The following is a 20,920-nucleotide window of genomic DNA, read 5'->3' on the forward strand; positions in this document are numbered from 1 at the left end:
CACCAAACCATGCTGTGCTATGCCAAACCATGCTGTGCCGCACCAAACCATGCTGTGCTATGCCAAACCGTGCTGAGCTGTGCCAAACCATGCTGTGGCACGCCAAACCATCTTGTGCCACACCGGGCCATGCTGTGCTATGCCAAACCGTGCTGAGCTGTGCCAAACCATGCTGTGGCATGCCAGGCCGTGCTGTACTATGCCAGACCGTGCTGTGCCATGCCAGGCCGTGCTGTGCCAGGCAGTGCTGTGCCGCACCAAACTGTGTGCCATGCCAAACTGTGCTGTGCCGTGCCAGGCTGTGCTGTGCCACACCAAACCGTGCTGTGCCACACTAAACCATGCTGTGCCAGGCAGTGCTGTGCCGCACCAAACCGTGCTGTGCCGCACCAAACCGTGCTGTGCCAGACAGTGCTGTGCCAGGCAGTGCTGTGCCATGCCTTGCCCTGATCCCCGGCAGCTGGCAGGGGCAGGGAGGGCAGCGGGAGCTCCAGGCAGAGGTGGGATGGATTGGGTGGCGGGTTGGACAGTGCCAGTGCCCCAGTGCTCTGGGTAGCCACGTCCTGCCTGGCATGGCCCAGCCCTGTCCCCACGAGTCCCTGGGGGCATTGGGCACCCCCGGAGGAGCAGCTCAGGGCCCAGGTGCCTGTGCCGTGCCCTGGCATCAGGCAGACCCCGTGCCACCTCGCAGGAGTTCAAGCGGGAACTGTACCAGTGCAAGGTGGATGTGGAGAGCCTGCGGCACCAGGGGGGCGCGGGGCAGGGGGACCCCCCGGCCGCGCTCAGCGACTTCCGCCAGCGCTGGGACCACCTGGAGGAGGAGATCGTCAGCCGGCAGGTGGGGAGGGGGCACGGGGGGCACAGGGCAGGGCTGGCAGGACAGGTGGGGTGCCATGAATGTGCTTGGTGGGCACGTCCTGTGGTGCTGGGTCAGCGTGGGGGGTTCCAAGTGGGCACTGGGTGGGTGCACAGGGCTGGGTGGTCCCTGGTTGGACACTGGGTAGGCACCAGGTGGTTGCCCGGGGCTGTGTGGGCTCTGTGTGGGCACCGGGTGGGCAGTGGGTGGGTGCACAGCACTGGGTGGGTGCCGGATGCTCTGTGGGTGCCCAGGACCATGTGGGCACTGAGTGGGCACTGGGTGGGTGCCCGGGGCTGTGTGGGCACTGAGTGGGCAGTGGGGTGGGTGCACAGGGCTGGGTGGACACCGGATGGGTGCTGTGTGCTCTGTGGGTGCCCAGGGCCGTGTGGTCACTGGTTGGGCAGTGGGTGGGTGCCCAGGGCTGTGTGGGTACTGGGTGGGCACTGGTTGGGCAGTGGGTGGGTGCCCAGGGCTGTGTGGGTACTGGGTGGGCACTGGTTGGGCAGTGGGTGGGTGCACAGGGGTGGATGGATGCTGGGTGGGCAGTGGGTGGGCACTGAGTGGGTGCCCAGGGCCGTGTGGTCACTGGTTGGGCAGTGGGTGGGTGCCCAGGGCTGTGTGGATACTGGGTGGGCATGCTTTGTGGGTGCCGGGTGCTCTGTGGACCCAGGGCCGAGTGGGCACCGGGTGGGCACCAGGTGGGTGCTTTGTGGGTGCCGGGTGCTCTGTGGGTGCCCAGGGCTGTGTGGATACTGGGTGGGCACCGGGTGGGTGCCGGGTGCTCTGGGGGTGCCCAGGGCCATGTGGACACCGGGTGGGCACCAGGTGGGTGCTTTCTGGGTGCCGTGTGCTCTATGGGTGCCCAGGGCCGTGTGGGCGCCGGGTGGGCACCGAGTGGGTGCCGTGTGCTCTATGGGTGCCCAGGGCCGTGTGGGCGCCGGGTGGGCACCGAGTGGGTGCCGTGTGCTCTATGGGTGCCCAGGGCCGTGTGGGCACCGGGTGGGCACCAGGTGGGTGCTTTGTGGGTGCCGTGTGCTCTGTGGGTACCCAGGGCCGTGTGGGCACCGGGTGGGCACCGGGTGGGTGCCGGGTGCTCTGTGGGTGCCCAGGGCTGGGTGGACAGTGGGTGGGTGCACAGGGCTGGATGGGCACCGGGTGGGTGCCGGGTGCTCTGTGGGTGCCCAGGGCTGGGTGGACACCGGGGGGGTGCCGTGTGCTCTGTGGGTGCCCAGGGCCGTGTGGGCACTGGGTGGGCACTGGGTGGGTGCACAGGGCTGTGTGGGCACTGGGTGGGCAGTGGGAGGGTGCCGTGTGCTCTGTGGGTACCCAGGGCCGTGTGGGCACTGGATGGGCACCGGGTGGGCACCGGGTGGGTGCCGGGGGCTCTGTGGGTGCCCAGGGCCGTGTGCGCTGCCCTTTCTTCCCCCGACACCGCGTCTCCCCCCCGGCAGCACCAGCTGGAGGCGGCGCTGCTGGGGCTGGGGCAGTTCCAGCACCAGCTGGCCGAGCTGCTGCAGTGGCTGAGCCGCACCGGGGAGCAGCTGCGCGGCCCCGCGCCCCTGCGGCCCGACCTGCAGAGCTGCGAGATCGAGCTGGCCAAGCACAAGGTGAGGCTGCGCGGGGGCCCGGGGGACACGTGCTCACAGCCACAGTCACACTGCCAGGGTGGGTGTGTCCTGGGGGTCCTGGCTGTGGTGGTACCCCAGGGTGGGGGTCCTGGCCGTGGTGCCACCCTCAGGGGGGGTGTCCTGGCCATGGTGACACCCCAGGGGGAGTGTCCTGGCCATGGTGTCCTGGCTGTGGTGCCACCCTCAGGGTGGGTGTCCTGGCCATGGTGGCACCCCAGGGTGGGTGTCCTGGCCGTGGTGCCACCCTCGCCCGGGGGACACGTGCTCACAGCCACAGTCACACTGCCAGGGTGGGTGTGTCCTGGGGGTCCTGGCTGTGGTGGTACCCCAGGGTGGGGGTCCTGGCCGTGGTGCCACCCTCAGGGTGGGTGTCCTGGCCATGGTGACACCCCAGGGTGGGTGTCCTGGCTGTGATGGCACTCCAGGCTGGGGGTGCTGGTCATGGTGGCACCCCATGGTGGTTGTCTGGGACATGGTGGCAGCCCCAGGGTAGATGTCCTGGCCATGGTGGCACCCCAGGCTGGGTGTCCTGGCTGTGATGGCACTCCAGGCTGGGGGTGCTGGTCATGGTGGCACCCCAGGGTGGGTGTCCTGGCCATGGTGGCATCCCAGGGTAGGTGTCCTGGCCGTGATGTCACCTCAAGGTGGGTGTCCCAGCTGTGGTGGCACCCTGAGGCTGGGGGTCCTGGCCACAGGGCACCCCAAGGTGTGTCCTGGCCCTGGTGCCACCCCCAGGGTGGGTGTCCTGGCCCTGGTGGCACCCCCAGGGTGGGTGTCCTGGTTGTGCTGTCACCCCAGGGTGGGTGTCCTGGCCATGGTGGCACCCCAGGGTGGGTGTCCTGGTTGTGCTGGCACCCCAGGGTGGGTGTCCCAGCTGTGGTGACACCCCAGGGTGGGTGTCCTGGCCATGGTGGCACCCCAGGGTGGGTGTCCTGGTTGTGCTGGCACTCCAGGGTGGGTGTCCTGGCCCTGGTAGCACCCCCAGGATGGGTGTCCTGGTTGTGCTGGCACTCCAGGGTGGGTGTCCTGGCCGTGATGGCCCCCCCAGGGTGGGTGTCCTGGCTGTGATAGCACTCCAGGCTGGGGGTCCTGGCCATGGTGGCACCCCAGGGTGGGTGTCTGGGACGTGGTGGCAGCCCCAGGGTAGATGTCCTGGCCATGGTGGCACTCCAGGATGGGTGTCTGGAACATGGTGACACCCCAGGGTGGGTGTCCTGGCTGTGATGGCACCCCAGGCTGGGGGTCCTGGTCATGGTGGCACCCCAGGGTGGGTGTCCTGGCCATGGTGGCACCCCCAGGCTGGGGGTCCTGGCCATGGTGGCACCCCAGGGTGGGTGTCCTGGCCACAGGGTGCTGCTGCCTGGCCCCTCCTCGTGTGCTGCCTCAGCAGGGCCGGGCAGGCTGCAGCACAGGGACGCGTCCCCTCCCGCTGTGACACCACGGGAGGAGTGAGCTGTCCCAGTGCCACAGCCCCTTGCCCGGGCACGCTCCTGACGTGCCTGACGCGGGCGAGGCTGCGCGGGCCGGGCTGTCCCCAGGCCGGGGGGGCCGTGCAAGGGGTACCTGTCCCCTGTGCGCCTGTCCCGGCCACCCCGCTGCCACGAGTCGGCAAATCCTGTCCCTCGGCCCTGCCCCGCACCCTGATTTTCACCCTGTGCTCGCGCTGGTGAGACCACACCTTGAGTGCTGTGTCCAGTTCTGGGCCATCAGTTTGGGGAGGATGTTGAGATGCTTGAGTGTGTCCAGAGGAGGGCAACGAGGCTGGTGAGGGAACACAAGCCCTGTGAGGAACGTCTGAAGGAGCTGGGGTTGTTTAGCCTGCAGAAGAGGAGGCTCAGGGGTGACCTTATTGCTCTCTACACCTTCCTGAAGGGAGGTTGCAGACAGCTGGGGGTTGTCTCTTCCACAGGGCAGCACTGACAGAACCAGAGGACACAGTCTCAGCTATGTCAGGGAAGGCATAGGTTGGATATTAGGAAAAAATTGTCACGGAAAGAATAATAAAGTACTGGAATGCTCTTCCCAGGGAGGTGGTAGAACCAGCATCTCTGGATGTGTTTAAAAAAAGACTGGACATGGCACTTGGTGCTACAGTCTAGTTGAGGTGTTAGGGCATGGGTTGGACTCGATGATCTTAGAGCTTCCATCCTCATTACTCTGTGGTTCTGCGATTCTGAGATAAGAGCCCTGGCACCCCCTTGGAGGCACCCACGGGTGCCATCCCTGCCCAGGGTGGCACCCCCAGTCCCCAGGGCTGTGGTGGCAGCGGTGCTGGGGGCAGCAGAGCTGTCTCGGGGCGCGGGGCTTTAGGAACGAGGGGCGTGGGTGCCCCTGCCCCAGCCGTGACCCCGCCGCTCCGCTCCGTCCCCAGGTGCTGCGCACCGACGTGATGTCCCACGCCCGCACGGTGCAGTCGGTGACCGAGGCTGGCCAGGGGCTGCTGCTCTCCAGCCTGGGCGAGAGCGTGGAGGGGCTGCAGCGCAGCCTGCAGCAGCTGGAGCAGCACTGGGAGCTGGTGCGCAGCGAGACCGAGAGCCGGCAGCTGGAGCTGGAGAACAACCTCAGCCAGGTACGGCCGCGGTGCCACGGCGCTGCCGGGCGCTGCCGGCCGGCGCTGAGCCCCGCCTCGCCCCCAGGTGCAGGACATCACGCTGGAGATCACGGAGCTGCTGCAGTGGCTGGAGCAGGTGGAGCTGCAGCTCTTCTGCTCCAAGCCGGCCTGGGGCCACCCGGATGCCACCAAAGAGAAGCTCAACGCGCACCTGGTGAGAGCCAGCGCTAGCCCGGGCCCTGCTAGAGACCTGTTGGTCTCTTGGGGGGATGTGTGCTCCAGATCCGCCCTTCCCCGCACTGCTGGGCCAGGATCCTTCTCTGCTGCCTCTTCCCTGCAGCCAGGCAGAGCCTGGTGCCCGTCCCTCAGCTGCTCCAGCTCTGTAAGACAGAGCAGGAGCCGTCCTTGTCCCTTGCCCAGAAACTGTTCCTGTCCCCATCCACATCCCTGTCTTCATCCCCTCTCCCTGTTCACTGTGTCTGTCTCCCTTGTCCCCATCCTCTGTTTGTTCCCATCCCTGTCCCCCTTCCCATCCCCATCTCTGTTCCCGTTCCCATCCCCATCCCTGTCCCTATCCCCCCATTCCCATCCCCCATTCCCATCCCCATCCCCATCCCCATTCCCATTCCCGTTCCCATCCCTGTTCCCATTCCCATTCCCATCCCCATCCCTGTTCCCATTCCCATTCCCATCCCCATCCCCGTTCCCGTTCCCATTCCCATCCCTGTACCCGTCACCCTGCCTGCCCCATCCGCACCCTCATCCCTGCCCCCGTCCCACTCCGTGTCCCCTCCTGGCCCTGCCCGCGGTCCCGCTGCTGATGCCGGTGCCCGGCCGTCGCGCTGTCCCGGCAGGAGCTGTGCCGGGAGCTGGAGGCGCGGGCCGTCACCTACCGGGGGCTGCGGGAGCGGCTGCAGCGCCTGCTGGACTCGTGCCGCGCCGGCCGGCCCTGCAGCACCGAGCACAGCCTGCGGCTCCTCGAGCAGAAGTGGGAGAGCGTCCAGGCCGAGGCCCAGGAGAGGAAGGTGTGCGGGGTGGTGGGGGGCTGCGACCCCCGGGGGGCTCACCCTGACCGGGTCAGGAGCAGGGGAGCCCGTGCCCACCGGTGCCCGTCCCCCGCTCAGGAGCGCCTGGCCGAGGGGCTGACGGTCACCACCGAGTTCCACGGCTCCGCGCAGGAGCTGCTGCGCTGGGTGGCCCACGCCGAGGAGCTGCTGGGGTCCCCCGCGCCCCCCAGCTTCGTCCTGGACACCGTCACCGCGCAGATCCAGGAGCACAAGGCAAGAGCGGGCGCCGTGCCCTCAGGGCCGGTTCGTGGAGCTGGGGTCTGCCCGAGGGGTGCTGTGTGGCACCTGGAGGGTGCCCGGGGCCAGTGGCATGTGTGTCCCTGTGGCGGTGTGACACGAAATGAACGACACTCGCACGCTGAGGTGTCCAAGGTAAAAAAAAAAGGCGCCTTTATTTCCAGAGCTTGATATTTATAGAATTCCAAAAGTGACCATGGACTGGAGGATGAAATTGCCACCTCTTCAACCACACTGGTCAAACCAACAGTCCATCAATTCTCTCCTCCTCCAGAAAGGGACGCAAAACAATCATTATTTACGTGAAGAGTGCGTGAGACACTCCATTACTAAAACGCGAACATTTTTGTAAAGGCTTAGAAGAACTTTAGGAGAACAGGGCGGCGTGTCCCCACCGCAGCGGACAGCTCTGCGCCCTGTCCCAGCACGTGCCTGGTGCTCCACGTCCCATCCTGGCACGGGCTGTGTCCGGGGGCTCCTCACCCACCCCAGGACCACCCTCACCCAGCTGCCCCCTCCCCGCAGGCCCTGGTGAAGGAGGCGAACGCCCACGGGGAGAAGCTGGGCGGCCTGGAGGCCGTGGCCGCGCGCCTGAAGGATTTCAGTCGGAAGCAGGACGGGGCCGTCATCCAGAACCTGGTGCTGGCGGCCCGGGAGCGGCTGGGCAAGGTCCTGCAGCGGGCAGCAGAGAGGGGGGCGGTGCTGGAGGAGGCCCGAAAACGCAGCAAGCAGGTACCGGGACACAGCCCGGGCTGGGGAGGGGGCTCTGCCCCTTGGTGGGCTGTGGACAGGGGCCTGGAGGGACAGGACAAGGGGGAATGGCTTCCCACTGCCAGAGGGCAGGGACGGATGGCATCTTGGGAGGGAATTCTTCCCTGTGAGGGGGGTTTCCCCGAGAAGCTGTGTCTGTCCCATCCTCGGACGTGTCCAAGCCAGGTTGGATGGGGTTTGGAGCACCCTGGGCTAGTGGAAGGTGTCCGTGCCCGTGGCAGGGGAGGTGGAACTGGATGGGTCCTTCCAACCCAAACCATCCCGTGACTGTTGCTCCCATGTCATGGGTCCTGCTGGCAGCCGTGCCAGGAAGGGACCACGCGGCTCCAGCGTTGTCACTGTGCTGTACTGGCCCGTGGTTTGCCCCGTGGTGGTGGCCAGGCCGTGCCGCTCCCTTGTGTGGCTCCATGGCTCCCGTTTGGGTGGCCCCAGACCCGCTTTGCCCCCGCGTGCCCCCCTCAGCCCCCACGGGCCCCCCTTCTGCTGCAGTTCAGCGAGTCCCGGCGGCTGCTTCTGGACTGGATGGACGAGGTGGAGCAGAGCCTGGAGGTGCCGCAGGACGCTGCCACCAGCCAGGAGGAGATCAAGTGCCAGCTGGCTGAGCACAAGGTGGGGCTGTCCCTTGTGCTCCTTGGCACGGGGGGGTGCAGAACTGGGCTTCTGGGGGGCTGCAGAGTGGGGATCCCCAGCTCCCAGAGGGAACACCAGCGCCAGAAGGGTTGGGCAACTCCCCAGGGCCATCCTGCAGCGTTGGGACACCTGGGGAGGGAGTGCTGGGCCAAGGGATCCCAACTGCCCCAGAGCCCTTGGGGAAGAGGGGAGTCTCCCCCCCACATCTGGGGGGGGCCCAACACCCACCTGTGGGGCCCCTGCAGGCATTCCAGAAGGTGCTGCGGGCAAAGCGGCCGGTGTACGAGGCGACGCTGCGGAGCGGGCGGGCGCTGCGGGAAGGGGCGCGGCTGCCCCAGGACCTGCAGCCGCTGGAGGAGCTGCTGGGGGAGCTGAAGGAGCGCTGGGATGCGCTCTGCAGCCACGCCGCGGAGAGGTGGGAACGGCGCGGGAGGGACTGCGCTGGGGCGGGGGTGAGGTGGGGATGGGGAGGGGATGGGGAAGGGGTTGGGATGCAGGTGGGATGGGATGGGAATGGGGATGGAAATGGTGTAGGGTGGCACAATCTGTTCTCTGCTTGCTCTGTGGGTCTCAGGCAGTGCCAGGACCTGTCCCTCTCCATAATGGCACTGCCAGGACCTGTCCCTGTCCATAATGACACTGCCAGGACCCATCCCAATCCATAATGGCACTACCAGGACCCATCCCACTTCATGATGGCCCTGCCAGGACCTGTCCCAGTCCATAAGGGCACTTCCAGGATCTGTCCCAGTCCATGATGGCACTGCCAGGACCTGTCCCTGTCCATAATGACACTGCCAGGACCCATCCCAATCCATAATGGCACTGCCAGTACCCATCCCAGTCCATTGTGGCCCTGCCAGGACCCATCCATGTCCATAATGGCACTGCCAGGACCTGTTCCTGTCCATAATGGCACTGCCAGGATCTGTCCCTGTCCATAATGTCACTGCCAGGACACATCCCACTCCATGATGGCCCTGCCAGGACCTGTCCCAGTCCATAATGGCACTGCCAGGATCTGTCCCAGTCCATGATGGCACTGCCAGGACCTGTCCCTGTCCATTATTGTGCGGCCAGGACCCATCCAAGTCCATAATGGTGCTAGCCAGGACCTGTTCCAGTCTATAATGACATGATCAGGAACTGTCCCTGTCCATAATGGCACTGCCAGGACCCATCCCAGTCCATAATGGCACCACCAGGACCCATCCCAGTCCATGGTGGCCCTGCCAGGACCTGTCCCAGTCCATGATGACCCTTCCAGGACCCGTCCCAGTCCATGACAGCACCACCAGAACCCATCCCAGTCCATGGTGGCCCTGCCAGGACCCATCCCAGTCCATAACGGCACTGTCAGGACGGACCTGTCCCACTCTATAATGACACCGCCAGGACCCATCCCAGTCCATGACAGCACCACCAGAACCCATCCCAGTCCATCCCAGTCCATTGTGGCCCTGCCAGGACCCATAATGGCACCACCAGAACCCATCCCAGTCCATAACGGCACTGCCAGGACCCATCCCTATCCATAACATTGCCACCAGGACCCATTCCAGTCCATGATGGCACCGCCAGGACCCATCCCAGTCCATGATGGCACCACCAGGACCCATCTCAGTCCATTGTGGCCCTGCCAGGACCCATCCCAGTCCATTGTGGCCCTGCCAGGACCTGTCCCAGTCCATGACAGCACCACCAGGACCTGTCCCAGTCCATGGTGGCCCTGCCGGGACCCATCCCAGTCCATGATGGCACCACCAGGACCCATCCCAGTCCATGACGGCACCACCAGGACCCATCCCAGTCCATTGTGGCACTGCCAGCACCCATCCCAGTCCATGGTGGCCCTGCCAGTACCTGTCCTAGTCCATGATGGCCCTGCCAGCACCCATCCATGTCCATAATGGCACCACCAGGACCCATCCCAGTCCACGGTGGCCCTGCCATCTGTGTGTGGCGGCTCCGTGGGGTGCCCCCACGGTGCCCCCGGGTGCCTCAGCGCGCCCCGTGCCCCTGGCAGGCAGCACAAGCTGGAGGAGAACCTGCTCTTCTCGGGCAAGTTCACGGACGCGCTGCAGGCGCTCATGGACTGGCTGTACCGCGCCGAGCCGCAGCTCAGCGAGGACGTGCCCGTCGGAGGGGACCGCGACCTGGTCGGGGACCTCGTGGACAAGCACAAGGTGGGTGGGGTGGGGGCTGCAGGGCCCCCCCGGGCTGTGCCCGCCCTCCCTCTGGGGCAGGACGGGGCACTGCCCACTGGGGTGACCCCTGCTTGACCCCCAGTTTGTGACCCTCAAACTGGGTACTGGGGCGTTGTGTGCCCCAGAGCCGAGAAGGGTTTGGGTTGCAGGGGAGCCCTGTGCCCACTGCTGTGTGGGTTTGGGGTGCAGGGGAGCCCTGTGCCCACTGCTGGGAGGGTTTGGGGTGCAGGGGAGCCCTATATCCACTGCTGTGAGGGTTTGGGGTGCAGGGGAGCCCTATATCCACTGCTGTGAGGGTTTGGGGTGCAGGGGAGCCCTATATCCACTGCTGTGAGGGTTTGGGGTGCAGGGGAGCCCTGTGCCCTCTGCTGTGAGGGTTTGGGGTGCACAGGAACCCCATTCCCACTTCTGTAAGACTTTGGGGTGCACAGGAATCCTGTGCCCTCTGCTGTGAGGGTTTGGGGGTGCAGGGGAAGACTGTGCCCACTGCTGTGAAGGTTTGGGGTGCACAGGAACCCTATTTCAACGTCTGTGAGGGTTTGGGGTGCACAGGAGCCCTGTGCCCACTGCTGTGAGATTTTGGGGTGCAGAGGAACCCTGTGCCCACTGCTGTGAGATTTTGGGGTGCACAGAAACCCTGTACCCATTGCTGTTAGGATTTGGGGTGCAGAGGAACCCTGTGCCCACTGTTGTGAGGGTTTAGGGTGTAGGAGAGCCCTGTGCCCACTGCTGTGAGGGTTTGGGGTGCACAGGAACCCCGTGCCCACTGCTGTGAGGGTTTGGGGTGCAGGAGAACCCCATTTCCACGTCTCTGAGGGTTTGGGGTGCAGGAGAGCCCTGTGCTCACTGCTGTGAGGGTTTGGGGGTGCAGGAGAGCCCTATATCCACTGCTGTGAGGGTTTGGGGTGCAGGGGAGCCCTATATCCACTGCTGTAAGATTTTGGGGTGCAGGGGAGTCCTATATCCACTGCTGTGAGGGTTTGGGGTGCAGGGGAGCCCTATATCCACTGCTGTGAGGGTTTGGGGTGCAGGGGAACACTGTGCCCACTGCTGTGACGGTTTGGGGTGCACAGGAACCCCATTCCCACTTCTGTAAGACTTTGGGGTGCACAGGAATCCTGTGCCCTCTGCTGTGAGGGTTTGGGGGTGCAGGGGAAGACTGTGCCCACTGCTGTGAAGGTTTGGGGTGCACAGGAACCCTATTTCAACGTCTGTGAGGGTTTGGGGTGCACAGGAGCCCTGTGCCCACTGCTGTGAGATTTTGGGGTGCAGAGGAACCCTGTGCCCACTGCTGTGAGATTTTGGGGTGCACAGAAACCCTGTACCCATTGCTGTTAGGATTTGGGGTGCAGAGGAACCCTGTGCCCACTGTTGTGAGGGTTTAGGGTGTAGGAGAGCCCTGTGCCCACTGCTGTGAGGGTTTGGGGTGCAGGGGAGCCCTATATCCACTGCTGTGAGGGTTTGGGGTGCACAGAAACCCTGTACCCATTGCTGTTAGGATTTGGGGTGCAGAGGAACCCTGTGCCCAGTGCTGTGAGGGTTTGGGGTGCACAGGAACCCCGTGCCCACTGCTGTGAGGGTTTGGGGTGCAGGAGAACCCCATTTCCACGTCTCTGAGGGTTTGGGGTGCAGGAGAGCCCTGTGCTCACTGCTGTGAGGGTTTGGGGTGCACAGAAACCCTATACCCATTGCTGTTAGGATTTGGGGTGCAGAGGAACCCTGTGCCCATTGTTGTGAGGGTTTAGGGTGTCGGAGAGCCCTGTGCCCACTGCTGTGAGATTTTGGGGTGCAGGAGAGCCCTGTGCTCACTGCTGTGAGGGTTTGGGGTGCACAGAAACCCTATACCCATTGCTGTTAGGATTTGGGGTGCAGAGGAACCCTGTGCCCATTGTTGTGAGGGTTTAGGGTGTCGGAGAGCCCTGTGCCCACTGCTGTGAGATTTTGGGGTGCAGGAGAGCCCTGTGCTCACTGCTGTGAGGGTTTGGGGTGCACAGAAACCCTATACCCATTGCTGTTAGGATTTGGGGTGCAGAGGAACCCTGTGCCCATTGTTGTGAGGGTTTAGGGTGTCGGAGAGCCCTGTGCCCACTGCTGTGAGGGTTTGGGGTGCACAGAAACCCTATACCCATTGCTGTTAGGATTTGGGGTGCAGAGGAACCCTGTGCCCACTGTTGTGAGGGTTTAGGGTGTAGGAGAGCCCTGTGCCCACTGCTGTGAGGGTTTGGGGTGCACAGGAACCCCATTCTCACTTCTGTAAGACTTTGGGGTGCACAGGAACCCTGTGCCCTCTGCTGTGAGGGTTTGGGGGTGCAGGGGAAGACTGTGCCCACTGCTGTGAAGGTTTGGGGTGCACAGGAACCCTATTTCAACGTCTGTGAGGGTTTGGGGTGCAGGAGAGCCCCATTCCCATTGCTGTGAGGGTTTGGGGTACACAGAAATCCCGTGCCAACTGCTGTGAGGGTTTGGGGTGCAGGAGAGCCCCGTGCTCACTGCTGTGAGGGTTTTGGGGTGCAGGGGAGCCCAGTGCTCACTGCTGTGAGATTTTGGAGTGCAGAGGAACCCTGTGCCCACTGCTGTGAGATTTTGGGGTGCAGAGGAACCCTGTGTTCAGTGCTGTGAAGGTTTGGGGTGCACAGAAACCCTGTACCCATTGCTCTTAGGATTTGGGGTGCAGAGGAACCCTGTGCCCACTGCTGTGAGATTTTGGGGTGCAGGAGAGCCCTGTGCTCACTTTTTTAAGGGTTTGGGGTGCGGGGAAGCCCCGTGCTCACTTTTTAAAGGGTTTGGGGTGCAGGAGAGCCCCGTGCTCACTGCTGTGAGGGTTTGGGGTGCAGAGGAACAAAGTTCCCAGTTCTGTGAGGGTTTGGGATGCGGGGGAGCCCTGTGCTCACTTTTTAAAGCGTTTGGGGTGCAGGGGAGCCCTGTGCTCACTTTTTTAAGGGTTTGGGGTGCTGGAGAGCCCTGTGCTCACTTTTTTAAAGGTTTGGGGTGTGGGGAAGCCCCGTGCTCACTTTTTTAAGCGTTTGGGGTGCAGGGGAGCCCTGCCCAGTGGTGGGGTGCCTGTCCCACCGTCCCGCCGTGCCTGCCAGGTGTTCCAGAAGGAGCTGGGCAAGCGAGCCAGCTGCATCAAGACGCTGAAGCGCTCGGTGCGGGACCTGACGCGCGGCAGCAGCAGCGTGGACTCGCAGTGGCTGCAGCGGCAGGTGGAGGAGCTCAGCACCCGCTGGGACCTGGTCTGCAAACTCTCCCTGTCCAAGCAGGCCCGGCTGGAGGCGGCGCTGCGGCAGGTGAGGGCTGGGGGGCGGCCGGGGAGCCCCCGGCGTGGGGGGCACCAGGGGAACCCCCGGGGTGGGGTCTGCAACAGGGAAATCCCAGGGTGTGGGTCTACAGCAGGGGAGCCCCTGGGCTGGGGTCTGCAGCAGGGGAGCTCTGGGGCTGGGGGTCAGTGGGGGAGCCCCCGGGTTGGGGGGCACCAGGGGAACAGCCGGGATGGGGGGCCCGTGTTGGGGTCTGCAGTGGGGGGACCCTGGGTTGGGGGGCAGTGGGAGAGACCCCAGGTTGGGGTCTGCAGCGGGGGGAATGCCCGGGGTGGAATTTGCAGCAGAGGAATCCCGGGTTGGGGTCTGCAGGGGGGGAACCCCCGGTTTGGGGGGCAGTGGGAGAGCCCCCAGAGTGGGGTCTGCAGCAGGGGAACCCCCGGGGTCGGGGTCAGTGGGAGAGCCCCCGGGGCGGGGGGCACCAGGGGAACCCCCGTGTTGGGGTCTGCAGCCGGAGCACCCCTGTGGTGAGGCTGAGATGGACGTGGGGGTGTGGGGTGCTTGGGTGGGGGGTGCCCGTGTTTTGGGGTGCTTGGCTGGTGGGTGGCCGTGTTTTGGGGAATGCTGTGTGGGGTGCTGGGCTGGTGGGTGGCTGAGCTTTTGGGGATGCTCATGTGGTGGTGGCCGTATTTTGAGGGGTGCTCACTGGTGGGTTGCCGTGTTTTGGGGGGTTCTCCGTGGGGTGCTCGGCTGGTGGGTGGCCGTGTTTTGGGGGGGTCTCAGTGGGGTGCTTGGCTGGTGGCTGGCTGCACTTCCATGCACTTTGGCATGGTGGGTGGCTTTGTTTTGGGGGGTGTTCTGTGGGGTGATAGGTGGTCGTGTTTTGGGGGGTGCTCAGCTGGTGGGTGGCCGTGTTTTGTGGGGTGCTCAGCAGGTGGGGGGCCGTGTTTTGGGGTGTTCTCTGTGGGGTGCTCACTGGTGGGTGGCCGTGTTTTGGGGGTTCTCCGCGGGGTGCTCACTGGTGGGTGGCCGTGTTTTGGGGAGTGCTCTGCTGGCGGGTGGCCGTGTTTTGGGGGGTGCTCACTGGTGGGTGGCCGTGTTTTGGGGGGTTCTCCGTGGGGTGCTCACTGGTGGGTGGCCGTGTTTTGGGGAGTGCTCCGGGCTGCCTGTGTGGCGTGGGGCTGTGCCTTTTGGGGTTCTCCGTGGGGTGCTCACTGGTGGGTGGCCGTGTTTTGGGGAGTGTTTTTGGGAGTGCTCCGGGCCGCCTGTGTGGCGTGGGGCTGTGCCGTTTGGGGCTCTCCGCGGGGCGCGGTGCTGCGTGGGGCCGTGCGGTTCTGTCTCAAGCTGCCGTGGCCGGGTGCCAGGCTGCCTGCTGCGGGTGCCTGTTGCGGGCGTGAGTGCGTGCAGCGTGCCCGGGTGGCCCGGCAGGGTCAGAGGAAATCCCGCCCGCGTGCGGAGCGGGGTGCGGGCTCTCCCCTCGCTCCCGCCGTGGGCTTGCCAGCAGCTCTCCCTGGGCACGGCGCCCGTGCCAGGGGCTTGCCCGCCCAGCAGGGCTCAGGGACTGCCCAGGAGGCTCAGGGGGCTCAGGGGGTGCCGGGTGGGCGCTGAGCGGGTCCCCGCTGTCGTGGCAGGCGGAGGAGTTCCACACGCTGGTGCACTCCTTCCTGGGGCGCCTGACCGAGTCGGAGAAGACCCTCAAGTACGGAGTGTTCCCCGAGGAGGAGGCGGCCGTGCAGGAGTGCCAGGCCCAGCTGCAGGTGGGTGCCAGCCCCCCCAGCCCCCCGGTTGGCTCCAGCTTTGCCCCAGCACCTCCATCACCGGGGTCAGCCGGCCCCAGCTGGGCTGTGGGATCCCCACAGAGCAAGATGTGGCATGCTGGGTGCCACCGCTGAGAGGTTTGGGATGTTGGGTCCCACCCCACCAAAACCACGGGGTTTGGGGCCCCAAGTGCCCTGAGGTGGGGAGATTTGGGCACCCCCACCCCAGTCTGGAGGGCTGACAGTGCCACGTCCGTGTCCCCCCAGGAGCTGATGCAGTCCTTGCAGTGCCAGCAGCTGGAGCTGGAGTGCATCACCTCGCTGGGGGAGGAGATCCTCAGCACCTGCCACCCCGACTCCGTCATCACCATCAAATCCTGGGTCACGGTCGCCAAGAGCCGCTTCCAGGAGGTGAGACAGGTGCCCCGTCCCCATCCCTGCCCGGGGGGCAGAGTGGCACCCAAACCTGGGGAAAGCATGGCCCCACACTGCCATGAACACCCTATGTGTGGAGACACGAGGCTTGATTCTATGTTTTAGAAGGTTGGTTTATTATATTATGATAAAATTTATATTAAAATACGACATTAAAACTATACTAAAAGAATAGAGAGGAAAAGATCATCAGAAGAACAGGAACAGAATGCATAAAAAAATTTTGGCACCTCAGCACAGGTGGCTGTGATTTGTCATCAATGGAAAACAATCCACATGGACCAATGGAAGATGCACAGTAACAATAGTTATTGTTTACATCTCTCTCCTGAGGCTCCTCAGCTTCCCAGGAGGGAAAAATCCTAGCAAAGGTTTTTTCATAAAATATCATGGCTACACCTGTCCCACTGCCCCACGCCTCTCCCACCACCAGGGACTGCCAGGTGCAGCCCCCCAACCAGAGCATTGCAGGATCTGGGGGGTGCTCGGCCCCCGGGGGTCTTGGCCTTGCTATTGTCACCCCACGGTCCCCCACCCTGTGGCCTCACGGGGTCACCTGGGGCCTCCACAGCCCCCCTGGATGGTGGTGGCTCATTCCTGGGCAACGGCAGCCACCACGCAGCTGAGGCAGGGAATCTGGGGGCAGTGTCCTAGGGACCCTCACCCCAGACCATGCTCCCACAGCGGCCCAGAGCCTCCCTGGGTTGCTCTGGGTTTGTAGGTAAGAGGCTCCTGGCACTCCTGGGACTGGTCTGGCGAGTTCAGCCGATCCCACACAAAGCCCTTACTGAGCAGGGACCTGCAGGATCCGCTCTGGATCTGCCCTGGGGCTGCCCCCCTCACCCCCCTCGCCCCAAAATGGGACAGCAGCCGCCATGGCCACAGAGCACAGACCTGGGGACGCTCGGCATGTGGGGGCAGCACCCCCAGCCCTGCCCCAGCTGCCCAGCAGGAGCCTGGTGCTGCCCCAAGTCCCTGCCCAGTGTCCCTGCCCCGTCTCCCTGCCCCATATCCCACCCCCATGTCCCAGCCCCATGTCCCTGCCCCATATCTCTGCCTCATGTCCCTGCCCCCATGTCCCTGCCCCATGTCCCAGCCTCATGTCCCAGCCCCATGTCCCTGCCCCATGTCCCTGTCCCAGGTGGGGGACCTTGGAGTGCGCAGTGGGGTGCCATCCCTGCCCCATGTCCCTGCCCCATAGCCCTGCCCCATGTCCCTGTCCCATGTCCCTTCCCCACGTCCCTGTCCCATGTCCCTGCCCCATGTCCCAGCCTCATGTCCCTGTCCCATGTCCCTGTCCCATGTCCCTGCCCCATGTCCCTGCCCCATATCTCTGCCTCATGTCCCTGCCCCCATGTCCCAGCCCCCTGTCCCAGGTGGGGGACCTTGGAGTGCGCAGTGGGGTGCCATCCCTGCCCCATGTCCCTGCCCCATAGCCCTGCCCCATGTCCCTGTCCCATGTCCCTTCCCCACGTCCCTGTCCCATGTCCCTGCCCCATGTCCCAGCCTCATGTCCCTGTCCCATGTCCCTGTCCCATGTCCCTGCCCCATGTCCCTGCCCCATATCTCTGCCTCATGTCCCTGCCCCCATGTCCCAGCCCCCTGTCCCAGGTGGGGGACCTTGGAGTGCGCAGCAGGGTGCCATCCCTGCCCCATGTCCCTGCCCCATAGCCCTGCCCCATGTCCCTGTCCCATGTCCCTTCCCCACGTCCCTGTCCCATGTCCCTGCCCCATGTCCCAGCCTCATGTCCCTGTCCCATGTCCCTGTCCCATGTCCCTGCCCCATGTCCCTGCCCCATATCTCTGCCTCATGTCCCTGCCCCCATGTCCCAGCCCCCTGTCCCAGGTGGGGGACCTTGGAGTGCGCAGTGGGGTGCCATCCCTGCCCCATGTCCCTGCCCCATAGCCCTGCCCCATGTCCCTGTCCCATGTCCCTTCCCCACGTCCCTGTCCCATGTCCCTGCCCCATGTCCCTGCCTCATGTCCCTGTCCCATGTCCCTGTCCCATGTCCCTGCCCCATGTCTCTGCCCCATATCTTTGCCTCATGTCCCTGCCCACATGTCCCTGCCCCATGTCCCTGCCCCATGTCGCAGCCCCCTGTCCCAGACGGGGGACCTTGTGGCGCACAGTGGGGTGCCATCCCTGTCCCATATCCCTGCCCCATATCCCACGCCCGTGTCCCAGCCCCCTGTCCCTGCCCGGTATCCCTGTCCCGTGTCCCAGCCCGCTGTCCCAGACAGGGGACCTTGAGGCTCGCAGCGGGGTGCCATCCCTGCCCCATATCCCTGCCCCATGTCCCACCCCCGTGTCCCAGCCCCCTGTCCCTGCCCCATATCCCTGCCCCGTGTCCCAGCCCGCTGTCCCAGACAGGGGACCTTGAGGCTCGCAGCGGGGTGCCATCCCTGCCCCATATCTTGTGGCCCGCAGTGGGGTGCCATCCCCGTGCCCCCCGCGCCCCACGGGCCCCGGCCGCCCCGCAGGTGCTGAGCTGGGCGCAGCAGCAGGGCGAGCGGCTGCGGGCGCAGGCGGCCGCGCTGGCGGCAGAGCGGGAGGAGACGGAGCAGCTGCTGGACTGGATCACGGCGGCCGAGGAGGCGCTGGGGCTGCGCGACCAGGAGCCGCTGCCCGAGGAGGCCGAGCAGCTGGAGGAGCTCAGCGCCCAGCACGCGGTGAGGGACCCCGAACCCGGCTGGCCCTGGGGACCGCGGCACCCCCCGACACACCCCGACACAGCTGGGCCGACAGCTAGCCCCACCGAGGGCTTTGGGGAGCACTGGGCTTCTGGGTTGTGCTTGCTTTGGCACAGGGGGCTGGGGGGCACGGGGGGGCTGTGGAATGGGAGGCTGGGGAATATGGGGAAAAATTGGGCGGAAATGGGGAAAAACAGGAGGGAAATGGGGGAAAATGGGGAAATTGGGTAAAAATATGGAGCACGGGGGTCTGGGGAGCACAGGGGGGTCTGGGGATCATGGTGGGGCTGTGGAGCATGGGGGGCTCTACCGGCCAGCAATCAGCGCCATTGCTCCTCCCCAGGTGTTCATGGAGGAGCTGAACCGCAAGCAGCCTGACGTGGAGAAGGTGACCAAGAGCTGCAAGCGGAAGCTGGCGGTGGATCTGGGCCCCCCGGCCACCCGCCGACTGGCCACACGTAAGGAGCCCCCGTCATTGCCCCCCACATCCCCCGGGACCCCCGGCCGCGCCCTCACCCCGCTCTCCGCAGGTCGCCGCAGCGGGGGGAAGGCGCAGGGCACGGCGGCCGTGCCGCTCGGGGGGCTGGAGCCCCAGACCCCCCTCATGGCCCAGCTGCTGCACCGCTGGCAGCAGCTCTGGCTGCTGGCCCTGGACCGGCAGTACCGGCTGGAGACGGCCCTGCAGCGCCTGCGGGAGGTAGGGCTGCCACCCAGGGGTCCCCCTGCCCTGGGGGTCCTGAGTAGCTCCTCTCATCTTCTGCCCATGGGCCCCCCAACCAGGTCAGATGCAGATGGGGTCACCCTGTCCCTGCAGCTGGGGGTCCCATGGGTGCACCTTGACATCCCAGAGGGGCTGCTGGAGCCCTGTGCACCACAGAGTGGGGGGTCCTGGGCAGAGACCCTCCCCCTGCAGCCTTGTCAGGGCCAGGGCTGGGAGCAGCCAGGCCGTGGAGCTGAGGCTGGACGCGGGCACAGCGTGGGGGGCACGAGGGGGGTCCTGCTGTGGTGTTCATCCCCCCTGTGCCCCTCGCAGCTGGAGGAGTTCGCGCACTTTGACTTCGGGGTCTGGAGGAAGCGCTACATGCAGTGGATCAGCCAGATGAAGTCCCGCGTCCTGGACGTGTTCCGCGGCATCGACAGGGACCAGGACGGGCGCATCAGCCAGCGGGAATTCGTCGAGAGCGTCCTCGCCTCCAGTGGGTGCCGGGGGGGCTGGAGGACGCTGAGGGGGCCGGCACTGGGGGGCTGACGGTCCCCGTCCCCCCACAGAGTTCCCCACCAACGTCCTGGAGATGAATGCCGTGGCCACCATCTTCGACATGAACGGCGACGGCTTCATCGACTACTACGAGTTCGTCAGCGCCCTGCACCCCAACCGGGACCCGCTGCGCCGCTCCGCCGACGCCGATCAGATCCAGGACGAGGTGTGGGGGGGTCAGCGAGGGTGGGGGGGCGACTGGAAGGGTGGGCACCCCGCCTGGGGCTGAGCTGAGCGTGCCCTGCAGGTGAACAGGCAGGTGGCCCAGTGCAACTGCGCCAAGCGTTTCCAGGTGGAGCAGATCAGCGCCAACAGGTACCGGGTAAGTGCCGAGCTGGGTTCCGGCTTGCTCTGACACCTGTGCACGTCCCCGTGCCCCGTGCAGGGGTCCTGCAGTGCCCGTGTGCCAGGGCAGGGAGGGGGCACAGCCCCGTGCAGGGGTCCTGCAGTGCCCGTGTGCCAGGGCAGGGAGGGGGCACAGCCCCGTGCCCCGGGCAGGGGTCCTGCCGTGCCCAGGACAGGGAGGGGGCACAGCCCTGTGCCCTGGGCAGGGGTCCTGCCATGCCCGTGTGCCAGGGCAGGGAGGGGGCACAGCCCCGTGCAGGGGTCTTGCAGTGCCCGTGTGCCGGGGCAGGGAGGGGGCACAGCCCCGTGCAGGGGTCCTGCAGTGCCCGTGTGCCAGGGCAGGGAGGGGGCACAGCCCCGTGCCCCATGCAGGGGTCCTGCAGTGCCCCTGTGCCGGGGCAGGGAGGGGGCACATCCCGTTCCCTGAGAGCCCGGCCCCTGTGGGAGGGCAGGGCCGCAGGGGGGGGCAGGTCTGGGTGCTGCCACCTGCTCTGGCACCCCTTCCCGCTGCCCAGCCCTGCCAAAGCCCCCACCTTGCCCCAGCGTCCCTCTCCCTGCAGTTCGGGGAGTCCCAGCAGCTGCGGATGGTGCGGATCCTGCGCAGCACCCTCATGGTGCGGGTGGGTGGGGGCTGGATCGCCCTGGACGAGTTCCTGGTGAAGAACGACCCCTGCAGAGGTGGGTGTGGGGGTCCCACACCGGGCACTCGTGCGGGGGTGGGGGGTCCCCGTGCCCGGCGCGGTGCCTGCGGGGCCATGGGGGGCACAGCTTAGCGCACTCCCCAGGGTCTCGCACTGCTGGGACCCCATCACTCGCCCCCTCCGTTGTCCCCAGTGAAGGGAAGGACCAACCTGAAGATCAACGAGAAGTACCTGTCCTCCGACGTCTTCGGGGCCGCCGCCAGGTGTGCCGGCAACCAATCTGCGGCCTCCTCCAAAGTGCTGTCCCCGAGCCGCTCCAACTCCAGCCTCAGCCTCTACAGCAGCGCCTCGGCCCCCAGCAGCCCCCTGGCCAGGAAGGTAAGGGCCGTGGAGCCCCCCGTGAAGTCCCGATCCCCCCCAACCCACCCGCCGCGGGCGCTGACCCTCACCTCCCGCAGTCGGTGCTGCGGAGGACGCGCTCCGGGGACCGCTGTCCGCGCTCCCGGGGCTCGGGGCTGCCCGACGGAGCCGAGCTGCAGTTCAGCGCGGCTGAGGAGAGCCTGGCTGTGGCACCCCCAGGTGAGCG

The 20,920-nt window shown here is 65.7% G+C and overlaps 1 protein-coding gene across 1 annotated transcript in view; it reads left to right on the forward strand.

The window, feature by feature from the left end:
- Positions 1-20,920, forward strand: part of PLEC (plectin) — a 97,580-nt gene that overhangs the window by 75,945 nt on the left and 715 nt on the right. The window contains exons 52-73 of the mRNA XM_041406107.1: positions 692-838; positions 2,311-2,466; positions 4,859-5,056; positions 5,124-5,252; positions 5,893-6,063; positions 6,163-6,318; positions 6,868-7,074; positions 7,603-7,722; positions 7,989-8,158; positions 9,770-9,929; positions 13,040-13,237; positions 14,839-14,964; positions 15,232-15,375; positions 17,881-18,069; positions 18,434-18,548; positions 18,621-18,787; positions 19,124-19,286; positions 19,360-19,514; positions 19,596-19,670; positions 20,254-20,371; positions 20,528-20,712; positions 20,793-20,913. Coding sequence (XP_041262041.1) covers positions 692-838; positions 2,311-2,466; positions 4,859-5,056; positions 5,124-5,252; positions 5,893-6,063; positions 6,163-6,318; positions 6,868-7,074; positions 7,603-7,722; positions 7,989-8,158; positions 9,770-9,929; positions 13,040-13,237; positions 14,839-14,964; positions 15,232-15,375; positions 17,881-18,069; positions 18,434-18,548; positions 18,621-18,787; positions 19,124-19,286; positions 19,360-19,514; positions 19,596-19,670; positions 20,254-20,371; positions 20,528-20,712; positions 20,793-20,913 — 3,370 coding nt within the window. The remainder of the gene's footprint in view (positions 1-691; positions 839-2,310; positions 2,467-4,858; positions 5,057-5,123; positions 5,253-5,892; positions 6,064-6,162; positions 6,319-6,867; positions 7,075-7,602; positions 7,723-7,988; positions 8,159-9,769; positions 9,930-13,039; positions 13,238-14,838; positions 14,965-15,231; positions 15,376-17,880; positions 18,070-18,433; positions 18,549-18,620; positions 18,788-19,123; positions 19,287-19,359; positions 19,515-19,595; positions 19,671-20,253; positions 20,372-20,527; positions 20,713-20,792; positions 20,914-20,920) is intronic.

This window comes from Onychostruthus taczanowskii, unplaced genomic scaffold (assembly GCF_017590055.1).
Source record: "Onychostruthus taczanowskii isolate IOZ18803 unplaced genomic scaffold, ASM1759005v1 scaffold240, whole genome shotgun sequence".
Classification (NCBI taxonomy): Eukaryota; Metazoa; Chordata; class Aves; order Passeriformes; family Passeridae; genus Onychostruthus; species Onychostruthus taczanowskii.